The sequence below is a fragment of the Falco peregrinus genome, chromosome 4, assembly GCF_023634155.1.
Source record: "Falco peregrinus isolate bFalPer1 chromosome 4, bFalPer1.pri, whole genome shotgun sequence".
Classification (NCBI taxonomy): domain Eukaryota; kingdom Metazoa; phylum Chordata; class Aves; order Falconiformes; family Falconidae; genus Falco; species Falco peregrinus.
Window position 1 is genome coordinate 94,118,912 of NC_073724.1, and position 20,642 is coordinate 94,139,553.

Below are 20,642 nucleotides of genomic sequence, written 5' to 3' on the forward strand. Positions count from 1 at the left end.
AACAGTATGCTCTGTCTCCTTCCAGTGTAGCTAGCTGACTGCATAACAATATCTATAAGCAAAGGTCAGGGTAAAGACCTGTTTATACAAAGCTAAGCACTGAAAGAATACTTGCTTTTCTTTGGGTAGAAAGCCAGTTCAGGCATCTCAAGAATTCAAAGTTCAAGACTTAACTGTGAACCATGCTACTCACCAAAGCAACCTCAGTGCAATATGGGAAAAAAACAGGAGTGCAGCAGGAAAGAAAGATACCCCACTAGAATATGTACTTGCTATATAAAGTCGAAGAGGCCAGCTGACTTAAGGACTATACAGAGTCCTTTATATATACATATATGCTCGTATGTATAGTCCTGTTATAGTAGACTAAAAGATTTAGCTTACAGACCATCAGTTCAAGTCCGCACAGCTAAACAAAAGTGAAGTAACTCTGCATGGGCCACTGGAGAGCTATAGGAGTGGGTGGTTACATGATCTAGTCATAGAAGAGTGTCACTCATATCCCCACATTTGCTGTCATCTGACAGTGCATCCATAGAGGGGCTAGCAGTGTAATGAACATGAAATATCATTCTGATCTGCTGAACTCCTCCAAGCAACACAATAATCAGGTAGAATTCGTGTTGGATAACCTCTGTGGGAGTAATTTTGTCAAGCAGAGGGTGGAAAGCTGGACAGTCTTGTTCCATTTTCATTTACATAAGGATGGACTTATTTCACTTGATTATATCAGAATAACCCTGATCTAGCTAAGAAGAACAGGATAAAAAATAGAATTCTAAAAAATATAGCACCTATATTTATATATAATGTGATTTTAAGAAAAGCTGGCACATTATGTGGTTTTGAACATCAAAAATAAGTACATTTTGCAAATTTTAGCTTTTGGATTGTTAAATGCAAAAGGTTGTTTTAAAATTCTGCAAGACTGTTAGATTTTTAGGTTTCGTTATTCTTTTTGGCTGTTTTTTTTAAAGTGCTGCTTACTTTTAGAACTTTTTGTAAACTTCCCTGAGGTGAAAAACGTTAAGATAACATTAAGATCAACGAGATACACTTTACAAGAATGTGTGTGGGTGGGAGAGGGATAAGATTGTATGTTGAAATACTAAGCAAATAATGTTACTAGTGACTTTATGAAAAGACATAACAAACCACAGGTTTTGAGGGCTGTACCATTCAGTTTTCATTTTATCGTCTGTAAATTCTTGACTTCTCAGCTATGTGATTTAAAGGTCCTTCTATGACTTTCACAATATACTTCTTAATTTCCTTAAGGATCTTGGAGGGGGACCAGTGAGGAGTAAGAATTGTTTATTATATATACAATCTGGAAGAATAACAGTGGCAAGAATTTCCTGCAAATAATATATTCTCTTTCCAGTTTTTTCCTCACTGAGCTCCAAGTGAGCTTTGTTGCTGACTCTAGTTCCATGCAAAATCAGTAATAGTTGAGAGTTTCTATAAATTCCTGCTCCATGGATTTCAAGGCCAAAAGAAGCATTCATAGTGATTTAGCTTGATCTTCTGTATTAAAGGAACATAAAATTCCATCCAGTAACTTTGTGTTGGATGTAGTTTGACAGGTGGGTTTTTTTCAATAAGATATCTATTCCTTAAAACATCGGGAGAATTCACCACTTGCCTTGAAAATCTGCTACCAGTTAAGAGCATTTGCTCTTAAAAACTGCATTCCTATATCTCTAATCTGAATTGTTATGAATTCAGTTTCCAACCACTGACCCTTGTTATGCCACTTCCTACCATGGGTGAAATATAGAAATCGAGCATTCAGAAACTGCCAGCAGACCAGAAGCAGCTCAGACTCTTTGTTTCACAAAATCACCATTATTGTTAAGTTTATGAAACAAGGCCTCCTAGGAAATTACACTTCCCAGCTTTTGTTAAAGTTGACAAGATCCATGATCCTTAACAAGCTGTTCATACTGTCATTTTATGAAACTCAGTGTTGGTTAAATGTTTAAAATCATCTTGTCATGCATGGCTATGTCAAATGCTGTGAAAGAAAGCCTATATTAACTCTTTGTCATTATCTTAATACCTAATATTAAATCTCACCATAGTAATACTCATTCTGAAATCATCAAACAGGACTACAAAAAACCCAAAGAACAGAAGTGGACTTAAGCTGGAAGTATTTGCAACTCAGTTCACTAAATGAATCTGAAGAACTAAGCTACATGGACAGAACTATGCAAAAACTTCACAAGTCAAAATGAATACTATGAATAAAAAACTACACTACAATTATTACTTTTCATAACAATTCCAAAGTTATGAAAATATGAGATTTAACCACAGAATCTATAGATGTCTTAGAACATATTTTTGCACCAATGTGTATCTATTCCATGCAAAGAACAAAGCAGAAGTACTTACAAGGAAAAAACCTGCAGATGAACTATTTTTTTACCAAAATAATACATTGCCTATTGATGAGAGGATAATCAAGGAAATGCAAGTGTGGCCAAATCAAGGTACATCTGCATTTCCCAGCTAGGAAATTCAGCTCTGTCCACAGACCTAACATACATTTGCACATACTCTTACTTAAACTGTAAGTCAAGTTCACAGGGGTAGATTTATTCTCTTTCAGTTGTGGAAACCAAGGGAAGACTGTTCAATAAAGAACAGATTCATCACATGTAAGAGCAACGTCTGAGGTACTTAAGTGATGCTTCCCTAAAAGCAGGAAGCTCCAGCAGGTAATGCAGTCATTTGAGATCTCAACAATTCAGCAATTAAAGATTGTTCCAGGGCTGGCTGTGCTAACAAGCTACGCTCCTCAGATGCTTAGATGAATCTGGGACTTCAAAACAATGAATAAGGTCTGGTTTACATGCGCATTTAAGGGAAGTGTAAAGAACCATGAAAAATCACAAGCTGCATATTTAGAACTGTTTGCTTTAATAAGCAGTAATAATAGTAATCAAGAGGAGGAAATAATTTTATCATGTGATTTCAAGCAGAATTCCTATGACTGATGAATATCAAACTACTATAAATAATAGCAGAAACTACATAGAGACTAATAGTCTAAGATTACATTTGCTTATCCCTCAATGTGCTGAAGTTACTACAACTTTAAGTTGACCATTTTAGTTAATGGATATGTATTTCTCAACTTTTTTGAGGCTTCTCTCAATTTGCAGCCACCCTAAAGAGTAGCAAAGAGCTTTTTCTCAGAAACAACTCTTTCTCAGAAACAGCTCTCTGATGACAGAGAAAGGGGATTAGTTAAATCTAGGCTGTTTCAGGGGATGTAGTAAGGAGACTCAATAAAAAGGAAAAAAAAGACAGACCTCATAAAAAATATTTCCTTTCCCTTTCTCATCCTCTTTCCTAAAGTGTTAGTGAACATTTGCTGGTCATTAACTGGAATATGGTGCAGATATATTTTCATGAGCTAATTAAAATAATTGAATTTACTTGTGCTGTGAACCTAATAGTTCAGAAAAGGAGTTCAAATAGCAGCATAATTCAGGATCGTGAAGACATGACACAGGAATCACTGCAGGCTCACTATCTTAATGTAGAGATGCGGAATGGTGAATGTGTTTGCTCAGTCGGGAACAGGTACACATACAATAAGATACTTTACAGGTAGGAAGTGTGCTTGTACAGATATTTTTTTTTTTCTGAAAGGAGTTATTTTCTATTAAATAAATAAATGAGTGAATAAAACTTTTTTCTGTTGTGATCTGTTCCTCTGTTCTTCATAAACTGAAAATCAAGAATTATGCATTATGATTCAGGGCAGAACCACTGCTGTGAAAATTCTCCTACTTATTTGAATAAAGCTCAGTTGTAACCCTTCTATAGATCTGAAGCAGTATATCTGAAAATAAGCACAAAGCATATAGTCATTGTGCATCTTAAAATGACACACAGGACTCTGCTATGCTATTGCTACAGTATCTGTATTATATACTACATATGCCTGTCTTTAAGTGAGGGAAAAAGTTAGATCTATATGACAATATGCGGGCTCATGGGCTGGCTGATAGATCCCAATGACAGGATTACAGTCCTTCATTTTTAGGCCCTTTCAACCAAAGCAGTCCACATCACTTCAATTTAATGCTGAAGGTCTGTCTATTTCACCTACCCTGAAGGGTGAAAGATTCAGTCCATCAGAATGTATTCAGGAGGGTTAAGCACAACTCTTTCTTTTTTTTTTTTTTTTTCCCCATGTTTTTTCATTGGTGGCAAAACAGTGCCAAAAGCAATGCTTTGCTTTGTGTCATTCCAACTTGCCACTGGTGTACAAACAACAGGACTCTGCAGGAGCACAGGTTAACTCAACTTTTCCCAGTTCCTGCTATGAAAAGGCATCCCTTCATCCCTAGCAGAGCTAGTCGTCTGATTAGTAAGCTCTTGATGATTATTGGTACAACTAGGCTATGGCAGCAAGCAGAAGGCAGAGAAAAGACAGAGGAAGGAAAAAAAAAGGTTTGCTTGGATGGAGATAGAGGACAGAGAGCTGAAAACTTAACTGAACACAGGCATACGTCAAAATTCCTAGGGGTCAGGGAAAATGGGGTGTTAGGCTTTCACGTGAGGGAAGATTATGAAGGAAGAGACTTTTCCACTGTGCTGGCTGGAGCAGAGAATTCAGGAGAGTCAAGCAGCAGCCCAAAAGGGCCTGGTTTTGATGCAGTGGGACAGGAAGCCTGTTCTGTGCTTGACAGTGAACAGTTACTCATTCCACACAAAATGATTCTGCTTCAATGAGAGGGATTCACCTCACATTTCCTATAGCCTAAAGGCTACAGCAATTGTGTATGAAGTATCCATTTAAGCTTCCTCAGGCAGCAGAGAAAACTGAGCACAGGTTTCAAGTATCAGCAGTGAATACAGCACGCAATGATTTATTATGTAAAAGCAAGAGACTGGCAATCTCATGTCCTTTCGTTAGGTTTAGCATAATGCCCAAATCACTCAACAAGCTTGAAAATGCCCACTTCACCAACTAACCTGTAAGTTTTGCCAGTGCTGAAAACTGCCCTGTTTAATACCCACACGATTTATGCAATTCTAAGTACACATGGAAAGAGAAATATGGGCAAAACTGGATTAGAATTCAGAGCAACTGCTCCTGTGTCACATATTAATCTACCCACCCTCAAGGTGTGTCTCATTTTGTCACTGGTAATGGAGAGGACCTAAATTTATTACAGCCACAAATTCAGCATTTTAAGGACCTTCACTTGATTAGGAATCCAGGACATAACCCAACTCAAAGTTTCCACTAGAGCAGTTCTGCCATTTGGATCACCAGTGTAAAATACTGCATCACCTATCCCTGAGGGAGAAGACCAGTGATGCAGTCGTGCATCTGCCAGGAAAAAAAAAAAAAAGAAAAGAAAAAAAAAAAGGTAATGACCAGTTTCCTCTTCATTAGATTCATCTATATTTATTTTAAAGACTCTCAGTGCAGTTCTCTCTGAAGGGATGTATTTGAACACACTACTACAAATCCTCTACTGTAATGATGAGCCAGTTTAGAGGGTATTAGTGAGATTAAACAGTGCAGACAGTGAATGAATTCAGCATAAAGCCCAGGAAAGTCTTCAAATAATATACAGAGTAATCCAGTGGGTTTTATTTAACTGGTTACAGTGTCTTGGGCTCTTGAGCTCACAAGCTTTGCCTAAAGAGGAGACATCAGAATAAGAAATCAAATACTTTGAGGGCCCTAAAATAAAAAGATTTTTGGGTAAAATAGTTTTAGGGACAGCAAATAATAGCTTGCTATTAATTACGAGAATCTTATCTTCTACAACCTCCTTTTGAACATCACATTAGTAAGTGAAGAAATTATTCCCACAGATGTCAGTAATGCAGGATCAAACCACAAACCTCTAGGCACAAAGACCCTCACTGGAGGCACTGGGCTTTAAATTAGGCTTCAAATCTTTCTTTAAAGGTACAATTCCCTCTCTAATTATTATGTTACACCCTAACTACAAAGCTTTACAGAGGCAGCAAGGTGTGTGGTAACAGCATTCCTACAGTCTTGAAGAAAATGCACATTATACAGCAGAATGACAGAAATGCTAGGCTGGTACTTAAGTTAAAAGTTACTGAGATTGGAATCCTGGCAAACATTCAGGGCAATGATGTATCAAGCTGAATGAATTAATGTTTTACTAATGACTTGAACTTTAACAAGCTAAAATCCTTTTTCAGAAAGGGCAAAAAAAGAAAAATTCTGTCTTTTCAAAGAGCTTCCTAAGGGCCTACTGCTAAATGAAATTCTTTCTAGTACTAAAACCAAAACCTAATTAGTTAAATCTGTAAAAGAAAGACTAAGTGAAGAAAACCCTAGAGAAAACAAGCCACAATATACTAACTTAAGAAATTCTCATCTAGGCAAAAAAAAACAAACAAAAATTAACACAGGTCAAATTAATTCACTAATTTAACAGGATTTTCACTCTGCTGGTATTATTCCTGGCTCTTAACTTCAAAGAATCATAGAATCATAGAATTGTTTAGGTTGGAAAAGACCTTTAAGATCATTGAGCCCAACTGTTAGCTTAGCATTGCCAAGTCCACCACTTAAAACCCCCACATCCCTAAGTGCCACATCTACATATCTTTTAGATACCTCCAGGGAAGGCAGCTCAACCAATTCCCCGGGCAGCCTGTTCCAATGCTTGACCACACTTTCAGCGAAAACATTTTTCCTAATATCCAATCTAAACCTGCCCTGGCACAACTTGAGGCCATTTCCTTTCATCCTATCACTTGTTACTTGGGAAAAGAGACTGACACCCACCTCACTCCAACCTCCTTTCAGGGAGCTGTAAGGAGTGATAAGGTCTCCCCTGAGCCTCCTTTTCCCCAGGCTGAACAGCTCCAGGTCCCTCAGCCGCTCCTCATCAGACTTGTGCTCCAGACCCTTCACCAGCTCCGTTGCCCGTCTCTGGACATGCTCCAGCACCTACCTCAACATCCCTCTTGCAGTGAGGGGCCCAAAACTGAACACAGGATTCAAGGTGCGGCCTCACCAGTGCTGGGTACAGGGGGACAATCACTGCCCTTGTCCTGCTGGCCACACTGTTTCAGATACAAGCCAGGATGCTATTGGTCACCTTGGCCACCTGGGCACACTGCTGCCTTATGTCCAGCCAGCTGTCAACCAACACCCCCAGGTCCTTTCCCACCAGGCAGCTTTCCAGCCACCCTGCCCCAAGCCTGTAGCGCTGCCTGGGGTTGTTGTGAGCCAAGTGCAGGACACAGCATTCAGCCTTCTTGAACTCCATGCAGCTGGCCTCAGCCCATCGATCCAGCCTGTCCAGATCCTTCCTGCCCTCAGCCACATCAACACTGCTGCCCAACCTGGTGTCATCTGCAAACTTACTGAGGGTGCACTCAATACTCTTGTCCAGATTATTGATAAAGATATTAAAAAGAACTGTCCCCAATACTGAGCCATAAGGAACACCACTTGTGACCAGCTGCCAACTGGATTTAACTCCATTCACCATCATCTTTGGGCCAGCCAGTCAGCTTTTTACCTAGCAAAGAGTACACTCATTCAAGCGATGAGCAGCCAGTTCCTCCAAGAGAATGCTGTGGGAAACTGTGTCAAAGGCTTTGCTAAAGTCCAGGTAAACAACATCCACAGCCTTTCCTTCATGCACTAAGCAGGTCATCTTGTCATAGAAGGAGATCAGGATCATCAAGCAGGATCTGCCTTTCATAAACCCATGCTGGCTGGGCCTGATCATGTGGTTGTCCTGTATGTGCTGTGTGATGGCAGTCAACATGACCTTCGTAACCTCCAGCACCAAGGTCAGGCTGAGAGGCCTGTAGTTTCCCAGATCCTCCTTCCAGCACTTCTTGTAGATGGGTGTAAGCTTTGCTAACTTCCAGCTGACTGGGGACCTCCCTGCTTAGCCAGGACTTCTGATAAAAGGTGGAGAGGGGCTTGGTGAGCACTCCTGCCAGCTCCCTCAGCGTCTTTGTGTAGATCCCATCCAGCCCAATTCAGTTGTGTGTGTCTAGTTGTGTGTGTAGGTCACTGACCATTTCCCCTTGGATTATGGGGGCTTCATTATGTTTCCATTTCTATCTTCTAACTCAGGGGACTGGGTACCCAGAGAACAGCTGGTCTTACTATTGAAGACTGAGGTAAAGGCAGCATTAAGTACCTCAGCCTTTTCCTCATCCTTTGTCACTGTGTTTCTCCCTGCATACAATAAAGGATGGAGATTCTTCTCAGCCCTCCTTTTGTTGCTAATGCACTTACAGAAACATTTTTTATTGTCTTTTATGTCAGTAGTCAGATTAAGTACTAGTTAGGCTTTGGCCCTTCCAGTTTTTTCCCTGCATAACCTCACAACATCCTTGTAGTCCTGAGTTGCCTGCTCCTTCTTCCAAAGGTCATAAACTGTCCACCTTTTCCTCAGTTCTAGCCAAAGATCTCTGTTCTGCCAGGCTACTCTTCTTAACCATTGGCTCATCTTTTGGAACACAGAGACAGCCTGCTCTTGCTCCTTTAAAATTTCTTCCTTGAAGAATGTCCAGCCTTGCTGGACTCCTTTTTCCTTCAGGACTGCCTCCCAAGGGATTTTGTTAACCAGGCTCCAAAACAGGCCACACTGCCCTCTGGAATTCCAAGGCAGCAGTTCTGCTATCCCCATTCCTTACTTCTACAAGAATCAAAACCTATCATTTCATGATCACTGTGTCCGAGATGGCCTCCAACCACCACATCACCCACAAGTCCTTCTCTGTTTGCAAACAACAGGCCCAGTGGGTGCCTTCCCCAGCTGGGTCCTTCACCCACTGTGTCAGGAAGTTGCCTTCCACACACTCCAGGAGCCTCTGAGACGGTTTCCTCTTTGCTGTATTGTATTTGCAGCAGACATCTGGTAAGTTGAAGTCCCCCATGAGAACAAGGGCTAGTGATTGTGAGACTTCTCCCAGCTGCTTACAGAATATTTCATCTCCCTCTTCATCCTGGTTGGGTGGTCTGTAACAGACTCTTACCATGATCTCTGCCTTGCTGGCTTTCCCCCCGATTCTTGCCCATAAACACTCAACCCTATCATCACCATCATTAAGCTCCAGACAAAACACTCCCTAACATACTTCAATGCCAATTATAAAGAACAGGTCATATAATTTCAAAGAAAATTTGAACAGCATCCAAACACAATTTTGGCTTATGGAATAAAACTAATATCTTCATGTTCCAGAAATTACACAGAGGTTGATGAGGCAAGAATTATCCTTATGTTATAAGATTTAGCAAGGCAAACAGAGTCTTATAATAGCTAGAATGTTATAAATTAAGATGCACATATTGCAAAAATTTGATGACAATATATGACATCATTATATTTTCTCAATTTTTAATTTAACATGATTCTTAATGTATTTCCATAGGTTAAGACTCACAAATGTTTCTTGTTGGAATACTGTTTTTCACGTCTCTGTAGTTTGTTTCAGAGGTATTTATCCCTCTTGTATGAACAGTAATCTAATTTTTAAAGAAATCCAGGAACTTCTTCGATACATTTAACCTACTGATCAGACAAACCTTTATGGGAACTCTAGAGACACTACACGGTTAACTGGCAAGTGAAGTGATAAATGCTAAACTCATCCTGAGGGCTACTTAGAATCCCTCAGTGAAAATAGGTTGGGAAATCAAACAAGTCAGGGTTCCTTGACAGCAGCCATCATTTCATTCTTCTCTAGACCTCTGTATTTGCAACCACCAACCAATATGATTTCACAGGCTTATTATAGCTCGCTTTAGGAATTAGTGTCTTTCTTCATGTTCTCATGTCAGTGGCAATCAGTGTTACTCCTGAAAGTTCTCAATTCCTCTACTTAAGCCTAGTATGTCTCCTTAATCTCTTTAATTCTTGCTTTTTGACCTAATTTTACTGCTCATTGTCATGCTTCTTTCGCTGCTAGTTGGGCCTTACTCTGTATCTTAAGAATATAAAAGTTAAATTGTGGATTGTTTTTAAGTAAAAATCCTGCTGAATACTTAAAGGGCTATCCTGAGCATTATCATCCTTGCCTCTCACCTGATCAGGTCAAATGAAATTACTGGCATTTTTCAGCTTGATGGAGCTGAGCTGGTCAATTTTGTTGCAAACGCGTTGTTCTTTAAAAGTGTGATTATTCTGCCAGTCATCTCAGCTTAAAACTAGGAAAATACCTATCACCAGGTGATGGTGTTGGAGACAGTTCCCTTTTAGCCAACAGTCAGCGTGCTCATTCTACATGGAGACAAGACTATTGGCCCTGACTCAAAGAGAAATGGAATCAAAATCTCCCTGCCCTAAACTCTGATATAAGCCACCAGCTTAAGTGCTATTCTGGAATGCACTGCTCCTAATTGGCCTGTTCAAGCCATTTTATTCTATGAAACATAGCAAGTATTAGCAGAAAAGGAGAAATATAGAGGGAAAAAGAGAGGAGGAACACACACAAAAAATGAGACAGAATTTGTGGGGCCCATGCTAACAGCACTTAGTTGCAAAGTGGAACATCAGAGTACAGGCTGTGTTCCAATGAGTAATTAAGAATTCGTATACATGGGCAGCAAACAGAAAATGAACACAAAACTGGCCAGAATATAGGTGAGGACACATTATGGTGGGTATGGGTTCAAAGTCTCTGAAATGAAGGAAGGAATTGCAGTCAAGACTTCCATGTTTGGACAAAGTGTCCTAACTTGTGTATAAAAGGCAATTAAACCCACAATTGCCTCCTCTTTCCTAATCCAAAACAGTACCTAAATCCACCCCTTCAATCACGCTGCTTTGCTTGTGTTAAAAAATGACCAATAATCCAGGACGGGGAGCAGAGGAAAGCTTTGCCTTTGGATAAAATCACCATTAGAACCCAAATAATTAAAAACAAACAAAAACTGACTTGCCAAATGAAACTACTTTTTTTTGCTTTTCAAAAAACATTTTGGTTTAGCCCGACAAAGCAGACCTTCTTTCATATATATATATTTGGCGGATAAGGTGATATTCAAATTAGAAACAGAAAATTCCATCATTTCCATCAGTCAGTCTAAAACACCAGTACAAAGAAACCAATATAACTGGTACAGAAGACAATTAAAATCTTTCCACTGAGATTAGTAAGGCTTCTACTAGACTTTCTGTATACCCCATATAATCATCTTTTACTCCTGTGCACTTTAACAGAGATTAATTTTGCTGTGACCTTGCAGCCACATTCACAACAATGCCCTCATGAACTAATTTTTTATTTACAGAAAGGTTTATTTTGAGGTTTGAGGTTTTTTTGTTTGGTTTGGGTTTTTTTTATAAACTGTAGTGTCATACTACTGTTTAAATCCCCTGGTAATACTTAGAGTAAGAAGTGTGACACATGGAAAATTGTTTGGACAACAACCTAGAGTATATCAAAACAGCAGCAACAAGCCTGGCAACAGACCAGAATCCAATACAGTACTTGGCAAATGATGGAAAATGTACCACCAACATCTGATGCCCTCATTTTTAAGATAAAGATAGATGTAGTTGATGTTTCTTGCCAAGACGAGTGAGCCCAAATGCCATATGTGAGGTCAAGCAAGGATGCTGCAAATAATTCCCAATGATACTTTACCAGTCTGCTTCTTTAAGAACTGTCAGGTATTGAGTCCAAAATACCTCTTCCTACACTATTACTGTAGCCCACCCAGGAAAATACATCAGTGTTACAGCTTTGAAAAGCAGCACTGACAACTGTTTTAGTTTAATATTTATACTCAGAAGTGTAATATTATTCTCTCAGAAATGAATGAAGCATACCAGAATGGTAAAATTCCTAAAAATATACTTTTAATTTAGTAACATGAAGGATGACAGATGAAATAATTATATTTCAGAAATGTAATGGAAGTTTTCTCTAAGCAGTAGAACAGTACTTCTTTAATTTCTTGCATAAACATATCTGGGAAAACTCTAAAAAGTTTTCCCAGAAATTAAGTTTAAAGGCTAACTTCAGGGAATTGTTTTTGAAAGACTCTTTCTTCAATGGAAATTTAACCAAACGTTAGTACAGGAAAATGCAGTGCTGTGTAAAGGCATTTAAGGATCTGTAATGAAAAGTTTAAATGAGATTTAGCTAATGATGTAAATCACCAGTTTCAGTGAGCCCTGGCTCTGCTATGCTTTGGCTTTAAGTTAGAAAAGCTTGCCAAAGAGCCTGAAAAAAACCAAACCAAACCAAAACAAAACCCAAACCCCCAAAAAAACACAAAAAAAGGAAAAAAGTCTTGTTTCTTTCCTTCCCTAATGATCCTCACATTCCTAAAACAGCCATGATAATCTGTCATTACTTCCTCTGAAAGCATTCTACACTTGAGGCACTGTATTGCAAGACACCATTTAGCAGTCCTAAAGAAGCAGTTTGGAAGACTCCACTTGAGCACTGAGCAAAGAAGGGACTTAGGTAAAACAGATAATGGCTGAACAGAAAAATGAGTTTCCCCCTTACATGTGGTTTGTGGTGGGGTTTTTGAGGGGTTTTTTGTTTGGTTGTTTTTTATAATGCTCCAGGCTCAAAAAAACCAAATGTCAGGGTTATCTCATTTATTTTCCTCAGAACAAGAAAATTTAATGGAACTGACTTTGTGATGCAAAATATTGTTAATATGGCAACAGCCTCTTGCAACAAAAAAATACTGAGTCACATAACGCTAATTTCTTCCATGAGTTCTGCAATCCTGCTTGAGAAGTTTCCGAATCTTCAGAAGACAGAAAGGGGAAGAGGAAGAACAAGCAAGGCAGACTAATGTGATGAGAGCACTAGCCAAGCAACAAGCAGGTCAAGGAAAAGGTGATATTTTAAAAATATCTGGGGACAGATCACTATTTTGAAGATATGAACATTCCTTTACTGACTTTACATGGTCTGAACTTGAGCATTTCAGAGGTATCCACAACACCTAAATAGAATAAAGAATTTTTTTTATGTGAAGCAAAAATACAGACAACAATAGTCCTTTACAGAAAAGCTCTACTCTTTAACTGGCATTCAGCACACTACTGTAGTACTGCTACCCCAGTCCCAAACCCATTGCTGGGCAAGGGAATCTATTTGACTCTGATACTGCCTCTGAAGGTATGGGGTTTGCGCTAGGGTTTGAGTTTAGTGCCAGCTTTGGGGTATGTTTGCTTTACTCTACACAATCAGCAGAACCCGGCCAAAAATTTACCTTAAACCAGTTCAACCAGTTTCACATTATTTGAAACAGCACATTTCAGGAGAAAATACCTTCTACAGATTGGATAGGTAGGCATTTAGATCCATATTCTTACTCAATTACTATGACTTACTGCAGTGACATCAAATAAACTCAGACAAGCAGAGTATAACGTGAAAGTAAACAATGAACTTCAGTTTTAACTGTGTATTTTCAGTGCTAGTTTCTCATGTAAGGAGTAAAAATGCTTCCGACAACTCACAAGGGATGTAGCATGAAATTGTAGCCTGCAGTTTTCTGACAGGCACAAGCGCTCTATGCACTGCAGCTAATTTCTGTGTCAACTTTCATTCTGTACAGATTAGTGCCATTTTGCATAGCTGAAGCACCAACTCTATGCATATATTTGGTAATGCCATACATATATCATACATTCCTTGAGCTATCAGTAATATGAAGTTGCTGCAGACACTGCAACTTCTTATTATGTATATCAGATTTAAGTTACTCTGTAAGTCTGTTTTTCGCTAATTAAAAGGCTCAAGCATTTTCAGCGGGATCTTTTTCTTCAATCTAGCAAGTCTCTCAATAGTGTGCAAATTTACATAACACAAATACATCCAGTTCAACTGTCAGTCTGGATTTCCTTTTTTTCCCTTCCTCACAGGAAAAAACCCCACTGTTTTCCCTGCCTTCTAGTACTATTGGTTCCTTTACTAATCATTGAATTAAGAATTTAATAATATAAACATCAAGAATCACCACTGTCACATGCTTACACTTGCCAAGAAGAATTTTTTCTTCACCTTGTTAATGGAATGTGGAGGCCACTTCTGAGGAAAGAGATTCAGCTGACACTACTGTGCAACTATTGTGAAAAACCAAATTCCACACTTTCTTCAAGGTTTTGCTAAAATAGATTCATAACACCTTCCAGTATCAACAGGTCTCCACATGACCATTTCAAGATTAAAATTCAAAATAAAGTGTAAATTGTTAATATGAACTATGGTAGTTCTTTCAAAACATCACACGGCTAACTCAGCAGCATCTGATATACTAGTGTCTTCTTGTTCTGACGGAAATGCAAGGGCTCACCCAATTTATAGCAGATCATCTTGAGGCTAAATCCCTAAACATGATGAATAAAACCCTCTTCTATCCTTAAAAATATTAGTGCTGATAAATGACTGAATTGCATTCAATTTATTTCACTTCTTAATCACTCTTTAGGAAACATGCCATTTAAAGCCAGAAAAGCACTACAGCCATACATATGTAGATAATTGATACTGACAGTAAGACTCCTTCAAAGCTTAAAACCTCAACCAGTTCTTTCTGGTGAATCCTCTAATTTTGGTTTGAATACAGCAGGCCTATGCTCTCATTTGTGAATTACAGTCCTAAAGGTTCTTTCCTTTTATTCTTAAAAGGCCTTCCTTTCTTTTCATAATTGAGCCCATTTCTGTTCTTCTTAGTTTTAACTGGAAAGTTATCACAAGATAGCAATAATCCATGAGCTATTCTCCATTTGTCTAAACTGCAGTTTTCTCCCTTGGCCAGTTTGTCCCACTACCATATTTCATGCTTTCAGACCCCAGGTCACAATTCCATAAGCAGCACAGCACTCACTCCCACTGTGAGAAACTGAGCAGGCAAGGGGTCCAAAGCTGCCAGAGTGCCGACTTGGCTCTTTTCCCCTCACTTACCCACCTAGTCTGCTGTTGCCCTAAGTTATCATAAATGCTAGCCACATGTAAGAAGATAAACAAAATTCCAGATCCACAACAAAATTCACACCAGAGCAGTTTGATGGCTCCTTGTACTTGGCCTCCAGGCACCTGCCTGAAATAACAGACTTGGGCCTTAATAGGACTGTCATCATTTAAGAGGCTGACAAAAGAGTTTCTGCATTTGTTTGCAGAAGTCATGGTATAATGAGTGGGGCAGATCAACCATCAAAAGATGGAGCTAGAGAAAATCATGTTGCTCTGCTCTTATTTGCAGTTTATAGACCATGAACAAATATTCCAAGACACACAGAAAAGTTTTTTACAGGCAACACTAGAGGTATGGGACAAAATCAACTTTCTGATTCATGCTATTTGAAGAGAGCAGTGACTGGTGTTGTAGGTTGCCTTCGCTGGGGCGTGAGACGACTGGAAGGTATAAAATATTTGGGTTGCAAGACGCGCCTTATTTTTTTTTTTAAACTTATGTGAAATAACATAAAGCTGAATTATATGAACACATATTCTATCACTGAATCACATTTTGAAATCCCTCCTGATTTCAACTGGATCACTCATGGACTATGGCACAATTCAGCTTAAATGAAGTCACACTTATTTCATTTACAGCATTAGGCATGGTATAGTAGCCATCACAAACTTGCTATTACTGCAGAATTCCTGATACAGAAGACAGAAGTCTGAAATTCTACTGTGGATGTTGGTAGTCTGTGCTGCATCTTTCACTCTGATCTTGTGCGTAGTCCCTTAGTATGGCCTGGCTTAAAATCAAAAACACTAAAACAATAGTCTTGGTACCACTGAAATTCTGCCAAAATATAGCTGAGCTGCAAAACACTGGCTTTGATATTTTGCTGAAGAGGGTGGAAATATAGCTAGATTAAATTGCTGGATTTTTCACCCCTGTACAGATTCTAAAGGCACTTCTAATAAATTTGAGTTATTTCAGTCAGACAAATATTAATGTTTTGATCACAACTTTATCTCTTTTAAATGCCATTTTATGATCCTCAGTCAAGCAGAAAACCAGAAATATTCTGAAATGCAACACAGCTCATTTTTCACTGTGCTAACAAATAAGCCTTAGGAAAGCAAAGACCATCTCACCATCTAGCTAAGTAGTCTGCGAGATAGTTGCAGGTTCCAAAGGCTCTAAAAAAATCAACCACCACCTTGTTATCATAATGATACTTTGTATTATGAAAAATAGCATTCTGTTACAAATTGACAGGCTGTTACAACTCTGCCAAGTAGAAGCAGATGTGGCAGGTAAGCTTTCCAATGAAACAAAAATTCTTGGTATAGAGTAGGAATATATTAAGTGCAATCTACTTTAACTACATATTTGCCACTAGAAAGTGTTCAAGTAGCATGGAGAGAAGTCTCACAAACATCGGGTTAACAAGGAGAATCTCCGTTTTAAGAACTGATGTTAATCAGGTTGCTGAGAGCAAACTTTATTCAGCTTTAATTACTCCCATCACATGAAACTTTGAAACATATCAAGACTGAGTATTTGTTTAACCTACTAGAAGAACAACTTGAAAATCATGAACAATGTCACAATGTGGTGACACCTTTCATAAGAAAATGATGGTATCCCTAATAAAATCTAGCACTCTGTGCTCCGTTATCTTTACTTAGCTTTACATTTCTCTAACCTATATCTCAGGTTTCCTTAAATAAAATATTTAAGGAAAATAAGTGTTACAAACTCTTGTCTCACCCCTTGTTCTCTGATGTAGCAAAGATTTGCAAAGACATTTGCAGAAGTCTCTAGAGGTACTGTCTCTTCTATGCTTGTCCAGCACAATGAACAGGAGAACAAGCTTTAATATACCACTTCCAGAAATGGTAGATGGTGGCAAAACTGTTCAGTCTGTGAAAGACAGGATAAATCCCTGTCCACTGATCTTAATACCATTAATTGGCCATGCCTCTTGTAAAGCAGTAACACAAACTGCATACACATGAGCTAAAAATAAGCTAACTTGAAGCATTTTTCCTAAGAAGTATATTATTAAATCAACTAATACAATTCATTGCCAGTTACTCATAGAGCTGTATCACATATTTAAAAAGGTATTAACGTAACATAATCTAGTCATATCTTACCATACACAGGAATATCTACATTTAGGAATATCCACACTAAGTACAGAATTTGGATTGGGGGGGGGGAACAAAACAAAAAGCCCATTAATGTTTTTGTTTGCCCTTTAAACTGTTCTTTCTTTGTTCTTTAAAAACAAACAAAAAAAACCCAACTACATTTTTTTTCTTCTCAATCAAGTATATGTCAGTATTCTCAATTTGTTTTTATTCTATTGTTTTGCATCCTCCACAATCCTACAAAATAATATTAGTCAGGACACATCACATCAGTCAACTGACAAAGATCTTTGACAAGCCATTGAGGATTCTGTTATGTTAAGGAGGTAGAATCACAACTTGAACTCTATGCAACATGTTTATTATAGACAATGTATCCATATGAATAGCTTATAGCTGGAACCTTTAAAAAGGCAGGCAACCATAACTGCAAATCAAAACTTAGAAAGTTTCTCAAGATAAAAAACTTATGAGAATTTCTATGTAAAGAGCCTGGACATGGAATACAAAGGTAAAACTACAGAAAGCCCAGGTATCTGAGTAGACTTAGACAATTTCCCTTCCTTGCTAGAGTAGGTTGAGTGTTTTTTCATTAGATGTAACTACCGTTTTACCAACACCTCTGTAATCAAGACAAGGAACAGGTCACAACATGGGAAAGTCATAACAAAACTCATATTCAAGAGGTAACTTGGACTTCCCTTTATTAAACTCAATGTTCTTAAACTCCCAGAGTATACTTAAACTCTTTCAAGAACAACAAAAGCACAGATCTTATGAGTACTCACCACCGTCTTCAACCATGAAATGAAAACTGTCACTGGTGGCATTGTCACTCCCTCGTAAAACATAGCATATCTTCATATCATCAATATCAGCTGGAAAGAGTCAGGAAAATTATATGTTATTTTAAATGCTGAAGATAGGAAATTGTTTTTATAGAAAAACTTGACATGTATTAAATAGTTTAGCTTCACCAGAGAGGCACCAAGGTTCTTCAGCAAAGCTCAGGAATTTCAGTACTAACAGCACTGAAGTTTTACAGATACCATTCATTCTCCCTCCCTTTACTTCCCCCTTCCCAGTGCCCTCTTTCTTTTAAGATGTATTTACAGAAAGAACTGAAAGGAAATGTAAAGACATGGATCAATAGTCAGAACTATTTCATATTTTTAGTGGTGCATTTTCTTAAACAGAGGTGTATTGCCACTAAGATATCAATTCTGTCCTTCTTCAGCCTGAGAAGTACTGTAGAGGTCATAGAAAAACTGTGGGTGAAACAGGAGCAAAACACAGGGTATCTTCTATGTTAATTTCTACCCTTCATTCAAGAGGCAAGACAAATTAGTTCACACAACCCCTCCCTCCCACCCCTAGAACTAGATTATTTCTGTCATGTAGTCTGCCTCTAGGACAGGATATCTCTATACATTCTGCTATAGAGAGAACTCAGTCTCTTTAGTTTTCCACAAAAATGCTCTCTCCACCAGACCATCCTTCCTTATCAGCATGTTTTCAAAGGACATGGCATATAATCTATATGAACCATCATAAATAGTGCTCAAACACTTAGTGTGATCGGCTCTTTTAAGAACCCAAACAGGTGCAATCAGACAGACAAGACTTCAGCAAGAAAAACTTCAGTGCACAATTCTGAATCATCAATTACAGCAAAGAAAGTATGTAAAAGGTAAAGAAATATTACTATTGTGTTTTTTTGTTTTCTTGAGTAGTGGTGAGAAATGAAAACCAATTTTTGTCACTTCCTTTGAAAGACTGTTGTTGGTAAAAATCCATGTCTGATACACATTTTAAGAAAAAGTGATAGAAATTAATAGCGTTCAAGTAGAGCTGAAGTACCACCCAAGTTCTCCTCCCATGTTAGCCAGATGCATTAGTAAAAAGAAGCCAAAAGCACTTTTGTTAGAGCTCCTCAAAATCCTCAGTTCCAAAAGTAGCCAGGCATCTTCCAGGGCAAACAAGTTAAGAGCATTATCAGGAAATATATGTCACTGAAGAATCTCTTCCATAAATGTTTGAAAGTTAAAGATCAAAAATTCATGGGGCTGTAAAGAGGACGCAAATGCCTCTTCATGCCAGCGGAGCAAATAAATCTTTCATCCTGCAAACACTTGCACAAATACTCAGCTCTGCCCATGTGGGTAGCCTTATCAAACTCCATGGTTCCAACACACATAAAGATAAGTACTTGAGCCAGTGTTTGCAGGACCAGGGCCACCTCATCAAAAAAAGCCCCTCGTCATCCAAACATCTTAATTTTGTCAAAAGAATTGCAAAGGAATGACCTGTTTTCTGTTCATTAAGAATATGTTCAGAGTCACTTGAGCAATTCTATGCTCTTCTTTCACAGTTGATTACGTTATGCTAGTTATATTAAAATTTGTCTAGTTGTAAGCATAATTCATTACTGTATAACTACAGTGCCTGCTAAATATTCATCTGATATTGGAATTCTCCAACACAATTTTGAAATCCATCCAACATAATTTTCAGTTTAAAAAAACCCCCACAATTATTTCCACTACACTGGGGTTTATAATTTAAAATTCTGTAAAACTGATATGATTATTAAAGGCTACATACATTACTATATATTATTTAAGAAACAAATGCACTTCACAACATAGTTCACTTGCCTCTCTGAAAACACTTGCCTAACAAAGATGATAAAAAGCATTATCAGGAGTGAATGTTGAATAAAATCACTGCTTGCAAGTGATTTGGCTTGTGTATTTGGCAGGAGTAGCCATGTGGATACCTTTGGCCTCAGGAGGCTACATGGAGTGCTGATACATCAACCTAGCTATATTATTGCCAAGGCAGATCCTTACTCTCCACTACTTCTTCCCTGCCACCTTCCCTCAGCACACCTGCAGAGCTGTGGGATGTGACCTGCCCCTTACAAACCTACTCGTGTGGGACTGGGGCCTCCCAAAGCAGTGCTCTGCAGTCCATCACACTTTGTGACATCAGCTACCTACCTACTTGTTATATACCACTGAAGCTTTTTAAATGTGAAAGACTTTGTAGTTCCCTAACAGACTTTCCCTACTTTTAAACAAATTATCTAATCTTAATGAATATCTGCTATGAACAAATTCCAGCCCTGACTTGCAGAGGTGAGTGCAGTATGATTATGCATGCACACTATTCTTTGTGTATATTTTTGCCCTAGGACAGCACTAGACTAGAAATTACCATGTGGCAAGTGTTTTTCTTTACGTTTTCTCTGCATTTACTATCACCAAATTGTACATACAAAGCACAAAGAAATAATAATGAATTAAAAGTGCTGTTTTCAGGTGTAGTGTGAAGTAACAGGTAGTACTTGAATAAACTTAGAAACTGCTTAATGCATTTTAAGAATATTTTATTTTGCTACTGTCACTTGCCTGTCTCTTATTCAGATTATTTTAACAATTAAATAGAAAAGAATAAAAAGCACCAACTATTTGCAGAATCCAGAGACCTTTTATCAAGAAGTTAATTCTTCCATACTCTAATAACCCCTTTGAGCAATCCAAATCAACTCTATG

At 38.3% G+C, this 20,642-nt stretch overlaps 1 protein-coding gene across 1 annotated transcript in view; it reads right to left on the minus strand.

Moving 5' to 3' along the window:
- Positions 1 to 20,642, minus strand: part of FREM2 (FRAS1 related extracellular matrix 2) — a 143,082-nt gene that overhangs the window by 114,065 nt on the left and 8,375 nt on the right. Inside the window, exon 2 of the mRNA XM_027790674.2 lies at positions 17,874 to 17,963. Coding sequence (XP_027646475.2) covers positions 17,874 to 17,963 — 90 coding nt within the window. The remainder of the gene's footprint in view (positions 1 to 17,873; positions 17,964 to 20,642) is intronic.